This window comes from Limanda limanda, chromosome 4, assembly GCF_963576545.1.
Source record: "Limanda limanda chromosome 4, fLimLim1.1, whole genome shotgun sequence".
In the NCBI taxonomy this organism is placed as follows: Eukaryota; Metazoa; Chordata; class Actinopteri; order Pleuronectiformes; family Pleuronectidae; genus Limanda; species Limanda limanda.
In genome coordinates this window covers 10059190-10080829 of record NC_083639.1, presented here as the reverse complement: position 1 = coordinate 10080829, position 21640 = coordinate 10059190, and the positions used below count along the sequence as shown (strand labels likewise).

General features: G+C 40.8%; 3 protein-coding genes across 3 annotated transcripts; 2 read left to right on the top strand and 1 right to left on the bottom strand.

Annotated features, from left to right (window-relative positions):
• Positions 1-219: 219 nt before the first annotated feature.
• Positions 220-3384, bottom strand: si:ch211-157b11.8 (fibroleukin). Its single transcript, XM_061069234.1, has 6 exons — positions 3115-3384; positions 2308-2503; positions 1889-1966; positions 1692-1804; positions 1278-1540; positions 220-562 (listed from the first exon to the last, which is right to left on the bottom strand). Exons 1-6 carry the CDS (start codon positions 3382-3384, stop codon positions 220-222), a joined length of 1263 nt encoding a protein of 420 aa, XP_060925217.1.
• Positions 3385-7593: 4209 nt separating this feature from the next.
• LOC132999897 (ras-related protein rab7-like) lies at positions 7594-15958 on the top strand. The gene is made up of 6 exons (XM_061069696.1): positions 7594-7929; positions 11601-11663; positions 12203-12329; positions 12836-13054; positions 14340-14468; positions 14568-15958. Exons 2-6 carry the CDS (start codon positions 11611-11613, stop codon positions 14661-14663), a joined length of 624 nt encoding a protein of 207 aa, XP_060925679.1. The 5' UTR covers positions 7594-7929; positions 11601-11610; the 3' UTR covers positions 14664-15958.
• Positions 15959-18652: 2694 nt separating this feature from the next.
• Positions 18653-21411, top strand: arpc4 (actin related protein 2/3 complex, subunit 4). Its single transcript, XM_061069113.1, has 6 exons — positions 18653-18711; positions 19514-19632; positions 19720-19831; positions 19933-20028; positions 20514-20684; positions 20918-21411. Exons 1-6 carry the CDS (start codon positions 18709-18711, stop codon positions 20921-20923), a joined length of 507 nt encoding a protein of 168 aa, XP_060925096.1. The 5' UTR covers positions 18653-18708; the 3' UTR covers positions 20924-21411.
• The last annotated feature ends 229 nt before the right edge of the window (positions 21412-21640 follow it).

The window sequence follows — 21640 nt, the reverse complement described above, 5'->3', positions numbered from 1 at the left end:
GCAAGTGAATATGAAATATTGCTTAAATATTATCTTAAGTATATTTTTCTTGAATCTATTAGCTGCCGTCTGCATAGATTTCATAAGCGACACGAAAGCTGCTCTAAACACAGTGATGTCCACGCTGTAACTCTATATCTCACATCTGTTCCTCAACTGTGACTGACATGATCATTACAGCCGGTTGTGCCACTTATTTTCAGTCGAGTCATGTTAGATTTAAGACCTCCCCACAAAGTTCCTAGGTCTCGTTTTCATCTCCACCCTCTTGAAGGAGTAACGTTCTCCAGTCCGTCCGTCTGTCAGGATGTACCACGTCCCCCAGTAGATACCGTTGGTCACCCCACTGTAGCGCCCACGGTAGTACCGTCCATTCAGGTTGGCCGCCAGGCAGGCATCGAACCACCAGCCTGTGCCGTAGTACTGACCACAGTTTCCTGTTGCGTAGCGGTCATGATCCCGGTCAGCGGTGCTGAAGGATCTGCCGTCGTGGTTGTAGCGTTTGCTGTAACTCAAGGCGTTGCCTGCATCTCCAGAGTATTCACGAGCTGTCAGACGATACCTGGATGAAAAAAAAGTAACACATGACGCATTTGTCTTCATGAATGTACTGTGGAACCAAGTGGACAAAGACATACTTAACCTATACACAACCTCTAGTGGTATAATATTACATTCAATTAGGGTTAGGGTGGGAAAAAGGTTTGGTTTAGCTCGTTTTTATTTTGCAATGCAATAAAAGATTACATTTTAATAGGACTATGAAGCTGCGTGTTTTACCAAATATATATATATATATAAATATTAGGGCTGGGCAAGTTAACTCGTTTCAATTGAGTTAACTCGAGTTAACTCAAGTGATGAGTTAACTCGATTAATTATTTTATCTCGCATTCACTCAGGTTTGATTATTTATTGTTTTATTGTGAAAGTCAGGCTTTTATTTTGTGAAAGTCTGTTGCTGACTGCTGCAGAACAGGAAAAAAGAAAATAATGCTGCAGAACAGGAAAAAAGAAAATAATTGGCGGATAAACAATTGAGTTAACTCATCACTTGAGTTAACTCGATTAAAACGAGTTAACTGGCCCAGCCCTAATAAATATACATAAATATATATTTATTTATTTAAAAATATAAAATGAACAACTTCCTGGACTTATAGTTGTACTGATTTAATGGTTCTTAATTCATGTTTAAGATATAAAGACACAATTTCAGGCTTTGAGTTAATTTCTTCCATCTGTCTAGACGTGTGTGTTGGTGCGGTGTGCGTCACCTCTGTGCCTCTGAGGCCACTTTGAAATTGTTGTAGGTAGCTTGACGTTTCTGTTGGTGCCAGTCCTCCAGCTCAATCCGGAGCTGGTGTTGGCCGACGGCGGTGAGGGCGGTCAGCGCTGCGTTCCCCAGCCAGTGCTCTCCCTGCGGACTCCCAAAGCCCTCGCGGTATTCCTGCCATGTCCTGTTGAAGTTCAGCGAACCGTCCCGCCGATTCTGGATCACCGTCCAACCACCGCCCGCCGTCTCCATGTCACATTTAGCCTGAGCCATAACAAAGACTTTGATATTATAAAGCCTAGATTTTGCTGATCCACAGATGGCTTAGACATCTCTAAAAGAAGCAGAGCAGTAGACGTGCGTATGTGGTGGGTGGGGGGGCTGTGTGTGTGTGTTTATGATTGATCTGAAATACCTCAAGTGCCGGCCTGTGCAGGTCAGGCTGAATGGTGTAGATTCCACTTTCCTTGATGCCGAGCCTGTAAATCTCTGCACAGTCCTGAGGATGTAACCTCTCCAAAGGGGAAACTGAGAAACACACACAGGACATTTTTCATCCCAACTTATTCATCCACGTTACCTGGATCATGTGACCACACCTCCAGCCCGTACCTGTCGGTGTGTGTTGTGTGATGCTCTTCAGGAACAGCAGCAGGTCTTTCTCCCCCTCTCTCCCCACTGCTGCACTTTCTGTGGGTCCAGAGAGAGATCAGGTTTTTCAGTGAGACACATCACGCTGTCGTCAAGCTCAGGAAACAAATGCTTTGTCTTTATTTACTGTGCAGGGAGCTCCCTGTTTGTTTGATAACTCTTTAAAGCTTTTTTCACATTGTGAGTTTTTCTCATCCCTCTCTGTGCAGTGGAATTCCTATGCACTCACCTATGACCGACACTTAGCAGGCCTCATTGAGGTTCTGTTTACTATGTGTGGGGGAGTGAGCATGCTGGCATTTGTGTGTGAGTGTGTGTGTGTGTGCGTGTGTGTGTGCGTGTGTGTGCAGAGGTGGGGATTATAAATGTGTACGACTCACCTAGTCGTTTGGCCATCACCCCAAGGGCCTGGCTGTGACAGTGGAGGTCACACTCTGTCAGCACAGCTGCCATTAGAGCCAGAATGGCTCCCAGAGAGTTGCTCTCCTGGCCCCCGTGGCTCCAGGCCCCTCCTGTTTCCTGGAGAGAGTGCATGCAGCGCTGCAGCTGAACGAGACGCTCTTTGACACCTCCAGTCTGCAAAGACAACGTCCGGAGGGTTAAATATTGTCTATTCCTCCTTATTCTTCAGTGAAATGTTATATCTATAAATGTTGAGGGAAAAGGTCACAGAGAGGTTCAACTGTGCATCTGCATGGTTGTGCATCATTGACATGTCAGAGGCTTACAGCTGAGCGGCCTGTTCTGTGTCACTCCTAATCCGTCTCTTTACACTTACATCAGCCATTGTGATCGTGTCCCTCCCGCACCTGTTGCTGCATGAGCTCAGCACAACCATATGATGAGGACATTTTTAAAACAGACCTAATTTTATCCCTTCTGTGACTGTCATTGCTGACTGTCAATGCTCCATGGCTGTTAGTGGGTGCCAAGTTTAGTGTGCCGCCTGTCCCACGAGAGAGGACCTGCTGGCCTGTACCTGATAGTCCACCGCTAAGTCGTTGTTGGAACACATGAATGAACAGAGCAGAGGCTCAGCTCTGCTCTATTAGACCCATGTCACTCTTAAGTGACTGAGAAACATCTGATTCAAAATTGCATCATCTCACTTTTCTTATCATTTTGAAAAATATTCTCTAATTGAGAAAATTGCATAACCGCACCTCCCAAGGTTTGATGCCACTTACCTTAGGCTGAACCTGGGGGGACTCGTGCCTGTGCTCCGACCGCCGTGGAGCGTCTGAGATGGCTGGAAGTGCAACCCCCATGCGACAGCCTGCTGTCCCAGTCTGACCCTCACAGGCCCCACTGCCCACTCCTGCCCCCGTCCCAGGGGGCATGGGTGCAGCCACCAGACTGTCCCTGCAGGGAGGGTGTGTGCAGGCCGGGGATGCATCTAAGGACAGCAGGGTGCCCACATACAGTGATAGCACACCAAAAGAACCAAAAGGAGTCATGGGAAAATGGAGGCTTTTCCCAAACTTTGTTTTAATCTCTGGAGCAGTAGTCCTGCCGCTCCTCTCCAAGCTGTTTGTCCTTTTGTTGTTGTTGATTCTCTGCTTTTCTTTATATCTCAGTAAGTGCCTCTTCAGGTGGAAAGTGTGTCCTCTTTTTTTGGATCCAGATCTTTCTATTGCCGTATTCTTTCTACTGCTTTCCTTTCTTCCTCACTGCTCGTCCTCCTCTTTCTCCTGCTCCTCTCTGTTAGTGAGGTTGCTTTGGCTGAGATTCCTAGATAACTGCGGCACTCTTTGCTGTCTGACACGGACCAATGCACCCACCCCCTGATGCATGCACGCACACACACACACAGACACACACACACACACACACGCACACACGTTTGTACATCTATATTAGTGAGGACACTCATTGGCATAATGTTTTCTCTAGCCCCCTGCCCTAACTTTAACCGTCAAAACTTAATGCCCAATCCTGACCTGAACCTAATTCTCAACCTTACCCTAAAACCAAGTCTTTACCCTCAAACAGCTCATTAAACGTGGATCAGAAAGTGACAACCAGCCAAAATGTCCTCACTTTGTAGGTTGTAGGATGCAAATGGTCCTCACAAAGATATCTATATGAGTACACACACACACACACACACACACACTGGCAAACAATCTGTCCATCTCTTCAATTCATCTCCTTCGTCCTCTTTTTGACTCCCATACAGCCACAAGGTCACACAAACACACACACACACACACACACACATGTACACCTCATGTGTGGACAGAACTGCTGTAATTAGTCTTGATGTAAAAGTATGAATGCCCTTCACTGATATACGCAGTTTATTTCTGCATTAATGTTTTATTCTTCTCCAGTAGCATGAACTCATCCCGGACAGACACTGAACACCTCATAGCTTCAACCCTCAAGGTGCATCAGTGACAGTGTTTGTAGAGATGAAAATGCAGCAGATGCTTCAAGTATGTGGCTCCTTCCTTCCTCCCCTTGTGCCGTTTCACGTCCTTTTGTAACGCCAGTATTTGTGTTAACAAACTGAGTTCCAAAGAGGCCGTAAAGACTTGACATTCAATAGGTGCGAGACAGAAGGAATTCCTCCATAAACACCGGAGTCGTCCCAGTCATAAGGGCTCTGCACAGGCACACTCCCAGTAACAAGGAGGACAAACATATAGACACATGTGAACACGTAGAAGAAGGAAATCAAGATGAGAACTCCGTTAGGTTCAGATAATGTCCTAATACAAGGCTGATGGCAGCTCAGCCTTGTTATTTAAGATTGAAGATTTAAAGGAAGGAATGGGAGCAAATTTTAATGTTACTATTTTCACATAATGGTTCATGGGTGGAAGTGAAAAGTTTTAGCAGCTATCCTTATTAGGTCTGACCAAAATCTTAACTCTAACCTTAAACTAACCACAATTTACATCTTACCTCCAGATTTAATGAGAATTTGCTTCACTGGCACTGTGGTCCCCATGAGATCTACTGGTCCTGACAAGGTCAGTGTTAGTGCTGGAAAAGGTAAAGAGGCAACAAAAATGAGTACATGCAAACACACTCATCTATCTCTTGTATTAACTGTGTCTGTTTGTTAATTAATTGTCAAACCCTCTCCTGGTATTTTCTGTGGATTACGATGTGCAGCGTCTGGCTTCCGGTTCGTCTCTTTCATGTGTGTTTGTGTCAGTAGGTATAATCAGATTAGATAATCCTTAGATTTGAGAAATGGAGTCTGCCTGATCAGCATTTTCAATCTCATCACCTTACCTTTCGTTATTCTCTCCTTCCCATTCACATCAGACTGGCAGGGAGGTGGATTAAAATGGAAACAGTTATCAGCAGAGACTCTGACGACAGAGGCAAACTGATGTGAAGCATTATCAGATTTATCACCAGATATTTTCTCCAACATGAAGGTTTTGATCTCTTCTTATGGTCACACAAACACACACACACACACACACACACACACACACACACACACACACACACACACATCTTTGTACATCTATATTAGTGAGGACACACATTGGCGTAAGGTTTTCTTAAGGTTTCTTAAGGTTAAGGATTAACCTGTCCTCACTCCGTCGGTTGTAAACTCAAACTGGTTCCACAAAGATAGCTGTACAAGAGCACACACACACACACACGTCACTCTATATTTGTTAGGACACTTGTAGGCACGATGCATTCCATAGCCCCTTACCCTAACCTTAAACATCACAACTAAATGTCCAACCTTAACCCTAACCTAATTTTAACCCTAACCAAGTCTTTACTTAAAAAGTAAGGACTGGCCAAAATATTTTCACGAAAATGTCTGTAAGGTCTATGCCCAAAATGGTCTTCACAAATACATAAGTACAAGCACACACACACAGGTGTCAGGGGTGTCCCAACCGCAAATGTGTAGTCACCTTTCAAATCAAATTCATATTTCAAATTTGATTAGCATGGCCCATAATCACAAATCACAGATTGTCTCATGGGACTTAACAAGTTATGACATACTCTGCCTTTAACCCTCAGCAAGAACAAGGAAAAACTATCCCCCAAACAACCCTGTTCTTAGAGGATCCCTCACCTAGGGTGGACAGCAGTGCAATAGGTGCAGCGTGTAGCTGAGCACTTCAGCAAAATAACAGTATTTACAGCATTGATGAGAAAAAACCTTGTCTAATATGAATTGAGAGGTATATCAATGTTTAAAGTATTTTATAACAAAGAAAATTTCTGACAGAGAGGAAAGGAGCAGTAATTACAGAGGTGTTGTCAGTCATGGTTTTGATTTTTTCGATCGCACAAATAAAAATACAGTAATCGTTGATCTTTCCTTTATTTAAGTAGATGACTCATCTATTCTTGCCCACTCTCTCAGCACAATGCTATCATCACACAGTGCGGCATCACTTTACCAAGGGTGCAAAACATGAAGGTATAGGACAAAGTTTGGGACAACGGCTTCGCTTGGTCCACCCATATAAAATAAGCTGGCAGTGCTCTCTAGTGGTGAACTATTGCATCTTTCCCTTTTGACAGTGATTCAGCACAATGAAGAGTCACAGTCATAACGTTATGTTGATCATATGGAGATGAAAAAGCGTCACTTGTGGGGGGGGGACTGATGTGAAGCAGGAGTTATGTGCTCTCACACAGGAGGATGGCCAGTTTCTTTAAGTCCTTTAAAGAGGTCTTATATTTTGGCTGTTAGAGATTCACACCCCTCAACACGACAGAATGAGTTCTTTAATGGCTATTAAATTAATTTAAATATCAAAAATTTTGTAGAAGTATAAACAGTTGGATATAAAATGTGTAAAATATGAATCTGCACTTCTCTAGTCTTATCGGTTATACAGAATTCATACGGTATAGCTAGTCCTCTCATAAAAATGTGATACATGTCTATAGCTGCAATGTATAGTAGGAATGTCAATACAACTTATCATCTGAATACCCCTCACCTCACCCTACCGTTCCAAAAATGAAAGAGAACCCGAGGAAGCCCTCAAACATAGAAGGTGTTTGGTTTGTCCAGTTTGTTCTACTGTAAAAAAGAATGGCGGCCTCCGTAGAGAGGACCTTCTCCCGATGCAAATATTTCTGAATTTCTGAATCTCTTTTGAATCTCTAAACTCTACTTTTATTGGTGTACGTTCGCCTAGTTCTGGTCTTATTCTCTATTTTAATAATTTTTGTATCTTTTATTTGATCTTATTTTTAATCTTTTCTCATATGAAACAATCAAAATTTCATTTGTGTGCTCTATTGCTGTGTGATCTTCTTATTGTTAGTCTTCAATTTTTCATTTTTAACTTGTAAAGCACCTCGTAACTTTGTTTTGATTAAGTTTGTACTTCTTTTTGCTCTTTGTTGATTAAATCATGAGGTGTTTTTTATCCCTCATCACTGTTTGTAAATAATACTCCTTCCTGTTTACTTGTTTTCACTTGTTTGTATAATTTATCTTTTTTATTTACATGATTGAAATAAATAAAAATTAATGAAAATGTGCTATAGAAACACAGTTTGCTTTTATTGTTGTTGTTGTTGTTGTTCCTGTGATCACTATACTTTATTCAGATGAGCAGAATGTTCTGAGTCAGATTTTGTTTTGTGTAGTGCTGGTGGGCGGGGAACATTAAAGCAGCTGCGTGTTACGTAGGACGCAGACGTGTTGTTGGAGGAGGAAGTGAAAGGGGAAGACAGAGCAGCAGCAGCAGCAGTAGCAGCAGGTCTCCAGGCAGAACAGCCTTCTAACAAAGTGCCAAATCGAATCATCTCAATCTGCCTCCTCCGCTGACGACACTGTGTTTTTTACACAAAGGGCGACTCTGTTTTTTTACTAGCATCTGAACCGAGGGGTTGCCAAACCAACGCGAGCTAACGAGTGGAGCCGCAGCTAGGAAGCTAGCTAGCTAACAGCCGTAACGCCTTGTTAGCCTCCGACGCTAGCTGCCCCCTGAACAACAACAGCCTGCCCCGGTGCTCGAGGGTCCTCTCCGCTGTGGTCCAGCTCCAAAGTAAGTTCTTCCTTCCAGGTTACGTCAGTCTGATCCCGTGGTGAACGTGAACTCTCTCGTCATGATCTCGGGTTCCTGTTCATGCAGCTGCGGTTAATGTTAATGGTGCTGCGGTGTTTTTCGAGAAGCTGGATTGCGAAAACGAGGCCTGTGGCTCCTCCGGCGGAGACGACGTCGATGCAACACAGCTCCGTGGAGATGTGTCCTCTGTCAAATGTTGAGAGTGTGGAAGTTTGAATCACTAGAGTTTCCACTTAGCCCTCATGCTCTCAGAGAGAAGCTCTGCCCTTCCACTGAAAACTCCCAAGTTTCTGTGCTAGTCATGGTCAAAGGTGGTTTTTCTTTTTTTGGCGACATGTTGTTGTTGGCAGCGTTGTGTGTCTGTCGGTGTGTTTCCAGGAACACGGGACTTCTAGTTTCGGTTGTGACTCATGCATCTACATGTTCTCACCTTGTTTAATCAAAGGTATTTGATTAGGTGGCTTCTACGCCTATTACCTGTCCCAACGCGTTGGGTTGAGATGACACCGGTGTTGTTCACGTCCAAACTGAGAAGTCCTCATGTTTTTCGTCTAATCTCCCCCACCTCTTTCCTGGGATGCAGTGTATAAACAGTGAGATGAGTCCCTGCGCTGTGATTTAGTTTTGAACTAATTGCATTAGATGACAACTATTCATCTCAAGTTAATTGAAATGATTTGAGTCTGAATTACCCGCCTGGTTGTTTGGATCAGCTTCAGTTCCAGCTCTTCTCTTATCCCACAAGGTGACATGTCTAATTATTCATATTATCAGTATGTTATTTATGTTATCATGATGTTCCTGCTGCATTACACCATCTACCTTCCAGTAGGGTCTGGTAGTGGTGCACTTCAATGTTTACAGTCAAATTAGCAGGTTTTTGTGTAAGCTCTTGTGGAAAACAAATGTTTTGCCTTTCTCTTAATATAGTTCTGTATTATGAAGGCAGAGTTGTGTGATGTTCGTGGTTTACAGAAACATTTGGCTTCACAACATACTAGGAAAGTTAGTGCTCTAATGAGTTATTCTATTAACATGTAGAGGTTGACAGAGCATTGAGCAACATCTGAACTCAGCTGTCCCAATCTATATTTAGTCCCTAGTTTGTTTTCGACTGTTAGTGTGCTTGCATCATACACAATGTATCATTTACAGTTGTTTATCAGCTAAAATTGAGTAAACAAGTGACTTTAACCTAGCACCTATTTCTTTGTGTAGGATCAAAGTAAACACATTCCTTTAGTATTTCTATTAACTTGCAAATACTGTACATATTGTTCTTCATATGTATTCAGTTTCCTACAAAATGCTCATATTTGTATCAGTCACATTTTCCAGTAAACATTGATGTAACAATCATAATAATATGAATCAGTCAGTTTGGTGAGAAGTCCACCGGATTCCAAACTAAGTCTCCTGTCACGGACTATAATCTCGTTCAGGATTCTGTGTCTAACCCTCTGTTTGTCTGTGAGACGATCAAGATGTGGGTTAGTTAGCTCTGTTGTCATGTGACTGTGGTTTGAGCATGCCCAGACTTCGGTGATGTGCTGCTGCTCTTGCTCCTGTCAGCTCTTCACAGTCTTCACAGTATGGTAGTCACCGGAGTGCTGTGCTTATTCCACCCAGAAAGGATGCAAGTGTACTTTACAGCTCCTGATGGGAACTGAAGAAGGGTTTGTGTTTCATAGGCTTAAGTTTAGAATTTTGGACTCATCTCACACATTTATTTTATTTAACAATTATCCTATGTCAGAATTCAGTCTTTCTGATTCCAGCATATGTGAAAGCTATGATTCTGACTATCTTTGTTTTTTCTGTTCAGTCAGCTTAGCTACCGAAGTCTCACGTCTCATAATGTTAGGGAACACCCGAACTTACGTGATGTTCAGATAGGAAGTGGTCAACTTTTCTTTTAGACTGTTGTGTAACAGGTTGGTGCGCTTCATAAAAACAGATGGAAGTAATCATTTAATTTCCCTAAAGCCAGCCACAGAACTTGTGATTAAAGAGATGTTTGTTAAGAAACAGTATAGACAGCAGGGCAGCTTGATTTCACATTGATACACACACACATTGATTTCTTGATCGACAGTTGTTCCAGTATTTTTTTATAGGAAAATATGAAATTTTTTTTGCATCTTCTTCTCAATAGTTGTATCCTTTTCATACAAACTGAATACGTTTGAGTCTTGGACAAAATATCTGTTTGGGAGAATAATCATCAATGAAAAATGTATCTATTTTTGCAGCCCTTAGTAATTAACACATGTGATTGTCCTTAGTCACATTTAAGATAATCTTCATTGTATTAGGGAAACACTGCATCTTATGCCCTTCAGACATTCACTACTGCAGCCGCCCTCACAGACTGCATGCACATCTACTGTAGACTTTCTAAGGTTTTATTTCTTATCAAAATCAGTGCGCACGCATGTTAACTAAGGATAAAGCAGACTGCTATGTAAACAAGGTTTATTTCAGAAAATCCCCCAGGACGGGAACATAGACTTGTTTATTTTACTGTTCTACACTTTGTTTGGTTATGAGTAGTAGTCTCGAAAAGTCCTGATATTGTGTAAATAGAGGAGGTCTAAAAATGCGTCTTCATCAGGACAGTGCTTAAGCAAATCATTTACACCAATATAAAAACTTAAAAGAATACACAATGCAGAGTAAGTTTTATGTAACTTCTATATTTATAAAAATTGGACTCCCTATTTTCGGCATAGGCTTCCAAAAAGCCATATCGTATGTGCACTACTACCAACCACTTCTTGTGGACACATGGTTGAATGCATTTTTAAAGAATTGTCATGTGATTTTCTCACTTGTGCATTTGACAAAATCTCTGATCTTGCTTAATCAATTTTGATATAAGGAAATGATGCACATTACTGTTCACTGCTGCATTCAAGTTTTCAGAAATTACACAGATTTCGTAATGAAGATTTCCTACAGTTATAAGTCGAACACTGACACAACATGTATTTTGTTGCAGACGCTAGAATTGAGGAAACATTTTTTTACACATGAAGATGCCAAAGTTGTTCCTCATTCTTTGATATTTTAGTGTTTGATCGCTACATTTGAAGGCATGACATAGTGAGAACTCATAAGTACAATTTTAGATTTTCATTCACTATAATGTAATATGAAGACTCAGACAATAGGGCTTTATTGAAATTGCACATGTAGAGAGTCCCCTAACTCATGGTGTGTATGCTGCTGTAAGTGTAGTGTACTGTCTGTAGAGTGCTCAGAGATCATTGACACGTGTAGTAGCTGGTCTGCACAGTGAAGGGGAGATCAGCAGAACATTTCAGATGTGTCACTCGGTTTTGAAGAGTCCGTTCTTAAGGAGGTGACTTCCTGTGGTGTGTAAGAGGGGAAAGAGAAAGAATGATGTGGTTCTCGTGATTTGCCCAGCAGCTTAGAGAGCACATGACTGGAATAAATGGCATTCAGACCAGATTGGTCCATGCGCAAGAAGCTCTACGCGCAAATTTGTAGACTACTGTTTCCCAATGGCATTTCTCTGCTCTGAGACATATTTTTTCATGGATTTTTATGTGGTCATTAGTTTGTGACAAATATATATTAGTGTAAAGTAGAACTTACTAAACATTTTACTGTTTTTCTCTCCGCAGCTGCTGAAAAATGACATCCAGGAAGAAAGTGCTCCTGAAAGTCATCATCCTGGGAGATTCTGGGTGAGTCCCAACGTGTCATATTTCACGTCAATCATCGGTTATTAATGTTCTAAAATAGCTTGGTGGGAAAACACCTAAATGCCACGGTGTCATTGAATTTTGGAGTTGAATCCTCTGTTTAAATCAGTCTGTATTAAGATGACTTCCTTGTTGGCAGGAGTTATGATTGTGACACAAACTGTATCCAGGCAGAATGAGGCCTCTGCTCTTCACCAATGCAGCTTTACCGTTTTTTAAACCATCTGCAGAATTAACCAGACATGATCTCTTCCGTTACAATACTTATGTCATTATAATTCCTAGTACTGCACTGGGTTGTCTTAGAAACATGCATTTGGTTGCGTTTGGCTATTTGAACATCAAGTGCTCTCTGAAAAACTCAACATGCATAACATGGTACAGAGAGTAAATAGGGTCTTGATTACATCCAAAGTCACATGGCTCTATTTCATCAGTCAACATGTACCCCAGTTTATTTCTTCTCCTCTTCTACCACCTGCAGTGTCTGTTATTCTGTTGTCTACTCTGTCGTTGCTCAGTGTTGGAAAGACCTCCCTCATGAACCAGTACGTGAACAAGAAGTTCAGTAACCAGTACAAAGCTACAATAGGAGCAGACTTCCTGACGAAAGAGGTGATGGTGGACGACCGGCTCGTTACAATGCAGGTGCGGCACATATACAACTTAAAATAATAATAATATAAATAACTTGGGTTTGTATAGCACCTTTCAAGAAGCCAAAGGCTAATATACAAAGTTTGAAAAACGAATCAGAACAAGGACAAAAACTATTTTGGGGAAACTCTAGCTGGAAATAATGAAACTTTACTAGTCAAAAGCTGGAAGAGAACTTAAGGAGTTATTTAATGTAACCGGTTATTTAAAAGTGCCTAGAGATGGGGGGGGATTGCACATCTCTGCCGGGAGCGAGTTGGCAGGTTGGTGCAAGGCACAGCGAGCAGACCTTTATATCAGGATTTTAGGTTCCGGGATGAAGTGCAGGGGAGAAGGAGGTCAGCGAGGTACTGGGGGAAGGCAGCATTAAATAATTCAAGGATTTAAACAGCATTCTTTTTAGATTATCATCATATTGCTGTATTTGTTTCCATCTTGTCCTCACTCCTGTAATCCTCTCCATTTATTAGAATTGTTGTCTTTCTATTTTTGTCTAGATATGGGACACAGCTGGACAGGAGAGGTTCCAGTCCTTGGGTGTTGCGTTCTACCGTGGAGCAGACTGCTGCGTTCTGGTGTTCGACGTGACCGCACCCAATACGTTCAAGACCCTCGACAGCTGGAGGGACGAGTTCCTGATCCAGGCCAGTCCCAGGGATCCGGAGAACTTCCCCTTTGTGGTGCTAGGCAACAAGATCGACCTGGAGAATAGACAGGTTGGTATGAGTAGATAGTGCCTCCATTGGACACATTTTAAATCCTGACCTATCCTCCATTGCATTCTCCATATGTCAGACCTCAAAGCTCAGGCCCAGGCCTTGTGGGTGTGTTTCAGCTGTGAACAGTCATACAGAGCCACATTGAGGGTTTTATTGCTTTTGAAACACTTCTGGCTGCACATGGCTGATGCTCTTAAACAACTGGATTGACACCAGCCTCAGGATATGTCACGTTGGTCATATTTTAAATATAGTTTTATCAAGTGGATCATTGGAATGTGGCTAAAAAATATGGTTATTTGTGAAATTGTTTGATCTGACTGGAAGTGATCAAAGCCGGTTTTATTTTGTTCTTGACTTCCTTTTCTGTTGTCTTTGTTTTGTTTTACTGATGTTGGATCCTTCAGCTGAGACTTCTACATTCACTTCACCCTCAGTGAGGTGTGCTTCACCTTTCTGATGTTGTCCACTATTCCTGTCGTGGCTGAGTGGAGTGGTAGATTTTACTTAAAAAATAAATAATCAAATTCAGATCTAGAGCAGAATGTAGAAGTCATGCTGGTGCACAAGATTCAAGAGTGTGGTTCACATGTGTGTGCAACTAATGACTGATAGATGATAGCATAGAAAGCGGCTGTGTTGTGTGTCGTTTATACACCATGGCTTTTTCTGCTGCTTAATTTTGCTGTTAATTCTGCAAGAAATGACAAGCTGTTTGATCTATGTAGCTTAATTTTTCTCCATAAAATGCATTGACACCAGTTGTCATGTTAATTAGTAGATTTGTATGTATCGATTTATCAGTTGTGTGGACAGGCAGCAAAGTGGACTATTTTGGGCTCCTTTCGGTGCCGTTTTCTCCTGGAACATCTTGCATGTATTAAAATACAAGTACACCTGGCCTATGAAAGAATACTTTAAGGCTTTACGGTATTCTTTCATAGTTTTATTATCATTATTAGAACTATGTAACACTCCCTCCATTCCCCTTTGACTGTATTTTTGAAGACTACAATTCAAGTGAATCACTTTGTCATTTTTTTACACCCGTAATTTTCCTTGTGCTTGAGTACATTTTCTTTCCACCCCTGGTTATAGGTTTTCAATGCAACCCTTTGATGCTCCCAATCCCTTTTTGATTTTAAGCATGAAAAATAGTAACATTCATATTGACATTACAGGCTTGATTTAAGAATAGTTATTTTTTATTGAATCTCTTAATGACAAGTTTACTGATTTAAGCTTTCTCTATTGATAATTCTCTTCCTCTTCATACACACAGGTAACCACCAAAAGAGCTCAGGCTTGGTGTCAGAGTAAGAACAACATCCCCTACTTTGAGACCAGTGCCAAAGAAGCCATAAATGTAGAACAGGCATTCCAGACAATTGCACGTAACGCCCTCAAACAGGTGAGTCACGGCTACTTAAAAATGAAAATGATAAATGAGTTAGTGTCACGTCTTTTTATTTGTCTACACTGCTTATGTCTGTCTCTTGATTCCTCACAGGAGACAGAAGTGGAGTTGTATAATGAATTCCCAGAGCCCATAAAACTGGATAGGAACGACAGAGCAAAACCTTCAGCAGAAATCTGCAGCTGCTAAAGGACAACTCGGACCATCTTCTCACTTGGCTTTCTGAACCACCCCGTCACCGGTCACATCACCTGCACCTTGCTCCGAGGGAAAGTTCTTCCCTGCTGGTCTTCCTTCTTCACATCTCTGTTCATTCCATCAACACAACCCCACACAAAGTACGCTGCACATGGATGTACCCACCGCCCACTTAGCACACAAATTAATACACTAGCGTACTCGCTGCAAAATCCATTGCTCAAAGATCACATGAAAAGAATGACACCCCATTTGACCTCACGGTCCCTGACTTGATAGCGAGTGATCTCCAATTGTCTGCCCCTGATTCTCACACACAGGGGTCCGAGGGAGCTATGTTTAAACACTGCAATTGGGAACTCTGGATGGACTGGCTGATGCTCTGTAGTGTGAGACGATGTTGGCTAGTGTCGGCATTCCAAGTATCTTATTCTCACCGTCTGTTTTCTATTTGCTTTATATTGCCTGTCTTTCAACAAATTATATTTGTGTGTGTATATATATATATATATATATATATATATATATATATATATATATATATATATATATATATTTTTTTTTCCTCAATTGGCTGATAATATTTCTGAAGCCAATCTGAAATATACTTTTTTTTTTTTTTGCACTTTCTATTATGTTCTTGTCTTTTAAATGTTATAGTGGGATGACTGATTTTGGGCAACGTCGGCTACACACCTTCAAATGATCCCTGTTCATTCTCCTTCTAATACACATTGAGAATCAGTTTGGTGATTGTTTTGCCTTGTCAAGGTTTGTGGGTTTACACCGGCCTCACCGAGCGGAAATATTCCTGAGAAGACATGTTGAAGCTAATGATGCAGTCACAGTGTAAAACATGGATTAATTCTTAATATATTAATATTTGCCTTTTATGTAACATTACCTGTACCGCTTCTATTACTGCTGTGTGTTTACGTCCTTCATCAGACATCTTTCAATGCTATGGAATTACAGTACGTGTCACCAACACACACAGACACACATACATCTGCCTCTGTCGTCTTTATTATCGCTGTTCTCTCTATCTGCTTGTAGCTCAGGTCGGCTAAGTACTTAATATTTTTAATGGATTGTGTATTACGGTGTATAGACAATAATGGTAAAAGGCTGATGGACTGAACAGAAATCGATGTTCTCTCTCCATTTAAAGAAAAAAAAATCCAACGTTTTGCCCTGCTATTACTCCTTATAGAGGATGCTCACTTCGATGCCAATGATGTAGTCAAACTAAATTGGGATGTCAAATAATAAAACTCTTGAATATATCTGTGTATGACTTTGTGTGTCAATGTGGTCAATTTCTTGCATTTCCTTACTGCATCCAGGCTTTTCCTCGCCTGAGATGCACTTACTTTTCTTGGCATTTGTGTCTGATTTGAGACGTGGGTTATGTCGGATGGAATGTTAGGATGAGCAGCAGTGTTTGGAAAACCTGGTAAATGCTTCCACAAAGGGGATTTCACTTAGATTAGCTAATTATACATCTCACGAGGTGCAGGACAACTTTACATCTCTTAAATTTGGTGACCATCACAAACTCCCATGTTGTCCAAACTCAAGCCTTTGCTCCATACTCACAATTTGATACACAATTATTACTTTACTTTCCAGCAAGACAGCAACCATATTGACTTGACACTTTCTATTTTGAGAGAGTCAACTGTTATATTCAAGGTTCCCAGTGAGGCAACATGCACAACAAACTTCTTAACAGCTTAATATAGTTTTAAAATCATTAATTTTGTTATGTGTATATATTTGTGTGTTTTCTGAAACATCATTTCCTCAGTGTGTCAGGACACTGAGCCCCTACTAGCTATATTTAGACCATTCTCAACTGCTATGTGTTTATAAATAAACTACAGCAATGACTTAAAAAAGATAAAAGTCTTACTTCACTTCCTGCGTCTGTCGAGCGATGTCGATCCTTGCCTGCTCATCGCTCATTACGTTCCATGCTATCAATTGCACATCACACTGTGAAAATTGTATGTTAATCGCATGATAGTTGTAAAACAAGGCTTATTTCCTGTTGCCAGTAGGTGGCGCCATCACTATTATTGCATACAGACTAATATATCTGTTCAAGTAGGGGCTCTGATGTAGTGTGAGCAATTTTGTGTCGATTGGACAATGTTACAACAACTTAATTTTCACACTGATCAGTAGGTGACGCTATGACCCTGAACTTATATTACTATATGGATGTGTTCAGGTCAGGATTGTGATCATAGGTCAGCAGTTTAGTAGAGCTGGTTGGATAATGCAGAGTGGATTCACAAAGTACTTCCTGTTTCATGGTGACTAAGTAGGTGGCGCTATGACACTGAATTAATATTGACACATAGAGCTATTCAAGCTTGGACTCCTCTGATCATGTGACAGAAGTTTGGTGCTGATAAAACAATGCACACTGGAGTTATGACAACATCGTCTCCTTTGGCGCTGTGATTTTAAGCCATGATTTCTGTGTAGATGTCATCAGGCCGAGATTCTCGTCTTACATGTCTAGCTTGGACTTGATTGGAAAAAATATGTCCGAGACGCAGCCCTAAACCCTAGCTCATAACCCTAACCCTAATTGCAACCCCAACCATGGATGGGACCAATCGATCAGGAGTGCCCACATTAGTGGGGGTAGAGCCTACTCGCAAGTCTCTACGACCTTTCTTTACCCATAACCCTAACCCTAGCCTTAAACCCTAACCCACTTATTTAGTGTTTTTACAGTACTTTGCAGTATCCTGAAATGATTTATTTTCTACAGTAAAAAATCTTGAAATGATCTATTCCACAGTGAAAATGTTGGACTTTACTTTGAAAAATCTCCAAATCTATCCAGTAAAAATGTTACCTACATCTTTTTCAGTATGTAGGTAGTCAGAGAGGTCTTTAATCTATACAGTCAATATGTTTGATATTCAGTCTCTAGGGAAGTCAGAGAGGTCCTGAACACAGACATGTCAATCTCACTCTGAACTTACTGAGCAAAGTATTTTTATAGAACTTTGAAATATCCAGAAATTAACTGATTTGATTGTACACATGTTGGACTTTACTTTGAAAAATCTCCAAATATATACAGTAAAAATGTTTGATATTCAGTTTGTAGGTAGTCAGAGAGATCCTGAACACAGGCATATCCGTCTCTCTCTGAACTTATTGAGCAAAGTGCTTTTATAGTACTTTGAAATATCCAGAAATTAACTGATTTGTTTTTACACATGTTGGACTTTACTTTGAAAAATATCTTAATCTATACAGCAAATATGTTTGATATTCAGAATGTAGGTAGTCAGAGAGGTCCTGAACACAGGCATATCAGTCTCTCTCTGAACTTATTAAGCAGTGCTTTTATAATACTTTGAAATATCCAGAAATTAGCTACTTGAAGCTAAAAATGTGTGACTTTTATTTTGTAAAATCTCTAAATTGATAGTCAAAATGCTATTCATAAAAATGACACATGAGACGATATATACTTCTTGTGACTATAATCCAATCTATTTGATTTTCAATTATGCATTTTTTATGCTCCATGTCAACAGTTTATTTTGAAAAAACGCTTTGGATGCGTTTACCATAAGTGTCAGTATATGCGCGCACTCGCGCAGTAGAATTTCTGTGTCGGCTGGCTTGACCGCAGTAGAAATTAAGACACACACAAAATCAGGATAAAAAAGAATGTTGTCCCACATCATTATTATGTGACTGATCAGAATGTCAAAATAAAATGACAGTAACCTTTTAAACTGATGTTTCTACAGGAACATATTTTCACTTTCAGCTTTGAATCATTTGAGCACAGGGACTGTTGTGCTTGTTGCTTGTAATATATCATTATAGATTGATTAACTGTACATGTATCATATTCATTGTGAATAAACGTTTGTTATTGATATTATAAATGTGATGGATGATAGATCAGCAGCAGCTCGGTGGAGGCAGAGCGGACTTCCGGTGTTCTGACAATTGAAGCTACTTCCGCCTTTAGCTGCTCTGCTCCTCCAGAGAAATGGTGAGACAAACTACACATTTACCCTGATACACCGACCGAGTTTAATACGTTTTAACATTGAGCCGCATCGACATTAATTTGTTGCAGCTCCTCGACCAACGTCACATACGTGTTGGGGGGCGCAGCGCGTTTCTTCCTCCAAATGTTGTCATCTCTTCCAGCTAAGCTAGCTAACAGGCTAACGCTAGCTGGTCCAGGCTCAGAGGAAACAAACGAGAACTCATTCAGCGTCTTAGAAGCCATCAGACGTATCACTGTCGGTGGTGGAGACATAGTGAGAGGTTGTTGTTCAGTATAATGTCAAAGACTGTGGTGGACACAAGATGCTGCTGCTGCAGGACCTCCTGATGACCCGGCCCGGTTTTAAATGTATTTATTGTGCAGCTGCTCATTCATGTTACCAGCCACAGTCGCGTCAGTGTCATCCACATGTCGTAGTGTGACACTGATGCACACAACCGACACACAATGTTTTTTTTAATGTACTTGGACGGAGGTCTGCTCCTCAGACGCATCTCAACCAGGCCAGCTGCTCTCAGCTTTATGAGGCCAAGAGCAATATCATGTTTACATAACGTTTACATAATTATTAAATATGAAGAAGCTTCAGGTGAACTGCTAGTTGTCATGTGCAGGTCCAACGTGGCCGAGCAGTCGCCTCTTCTGGTTTGAGACCAAAGACAGATTGTAATCAGTGTAACCAGGGAGGAAGTGTGTAATGGAAACATGTCTCCACTCAGGCTGGAGCTGTGGTTTCAGATTCGCTCTCTTTGACTAATGGATCACTTGTGCTCCTCCTCAGACGGCCACCCTGCGACCATACCTCAACGCGGTGCGCGCCACCCTGCAGGCCGCCCTCTGTCTGGAGAACTTCTCATCGCAAGTGGTGGAGAGACACAACAAGCCAGAAGTGGAAGTGCGGTGAGCCTGTCATCACGGCTTTAAAACAAAGAAGTAAACAAGTATAAAACACCATTATTAAGAGTATGCGTTTCGTTCCAATTCCAGAAGTAGTAAAGAACTGCTGCTCCAGCCGGTGATCATCAGCCGCAATGAAAAGGAGAAGGTTCTGATCGAAGGCTCCATCAACTCCGTCAGAGTCAGCATCGCTGTCAAGCAGGTCTGTCGGCCTCCAAACTGCTGGGCGCATAGTATCGCATAAAAGGATCAAACGTCAATGTTAGATGACTGACGACTGTTTCCCTCTACTTGCTGCTTTAGGCAGACGAGATCGAGAAGATTCTGTGCCATAAGTTCATGCGTTTCATGATGATGAGAGCAGAGAACTTCTTCATCCTCAGGAGGAAACCAGTGGAGGTATGTGGGCTTTGAAAAAGGGTCAACAGACAACACATAACACATTTACAGGGTTTAGTTTGACATTTCTTTTCATTTCCTCTATGATTTGATCAAGTTTTACTTCATAAAACCCTGAATGATCTTGACTGGTTTGGGTTCTTGAATATAATATAATGTTAAAAAACCCAGTGCTCTGTTTAAAAAATGGATGGTATTTAATCTCTGAGCCAGAAATTACGACATGTAATGTATGTTTTATCATGAAATGAAGACATAGGAAATGCCCAGAAACAAGTAATTGTTTGATTAGAGACTTGACATATTTTTGGTTCAAACCGGATCGAGCCCCAGAACTCCAATCTCCTCATCTCGGCATCATGAGTTACAGACAGTGATGGCCACTTACTTCTTGGCATGATGGGCTCAGGTTAGCTATCCACTCTCCTGATGGCATCCTGAATTATTTGTGTCTTTACATCCATCTCTTTTCTTTTTCTATGCAGGGGTACGACATCAGTTTTCTAATCACCAACTTCCACACAGAGCAGATGTACAAACATAAACTGGTGGACTATGTCATTCATTTCATGGAGGAAATTGACAAAGAGATCAGTGAAATGAAGCTGTCGGTCAACGCTAGAGCTCGTATCGTCGCTGAAGAGTTCCTCAAAAACGTAAGTCTTATTCTTCTACATTTTTAATTAGTGGTTTGTTTTTGCATTATTTTTTATATTAGGGTGACAAACTATTTAATATTGTTTCTGATTGTGTTCAGTTTACTGCTAATTACAAAAATGTTTTGTTATTAAAGAGTTATTATTGTGTATTATTCATATAAAATCTTTATGTATTTCTTGTTTGTGAGATGTTTTTTAGCTCAGACGTTGTTTTTGTTTTGCTCTTGCAGTTCTGAAACAGGAATACATTCTTCTTGCAATCTTGGCCGTCACTTTGGAGCGTTCACATCACAGGACAGAGACGAGACAAAACGCAGAGAGAAGTTCAGAAATATAAGATGTACAGTAAATATGTACTGGCCAATAAGGTTCTGCCAATAAAGCTTAAAACTTCCCTGTGCTCAGAAATATTGACATTTGTACATAATGAATATTTACACCCGACATGAACTTCTGCCTTTTAGAACATTGGAATATGTGAAGTCGGGTCCTTAAACAAGAATCAGTATTAATGAGCACAGGGTTATATGGAAATTAGTATTTAAATGTTTATACATACACAACACGTATGCACATTTCATTTAGCTGTTTTGTTACGAAATGAAGGCAATCAACCAGTACACGTTTCTTGTGTTAGTACACAGAGTAGACCCTACTGTTGATGGACCATTTAACTGAAAAGACATGTTGGAGGTGAAGATAAATAAAAACATTATTCTTTGTATTTTGGTGATTTCTTTTTTTAATCTGTTGTGGTTTTATGAACAGCAGCTGTCTCTCTCCCAAAACATCACTGGTTTATTGAGATTGTGACGTCTGACCACAAACAAGGCATTGAGAATATTTTTCTTTTATATACAATATCAAATGTAAAATATTACAGAAATTGTACAGTTTTCAAAAAAGACAAATATAATACATGTTAATTTTCACACAAAACTTACATCAAACAA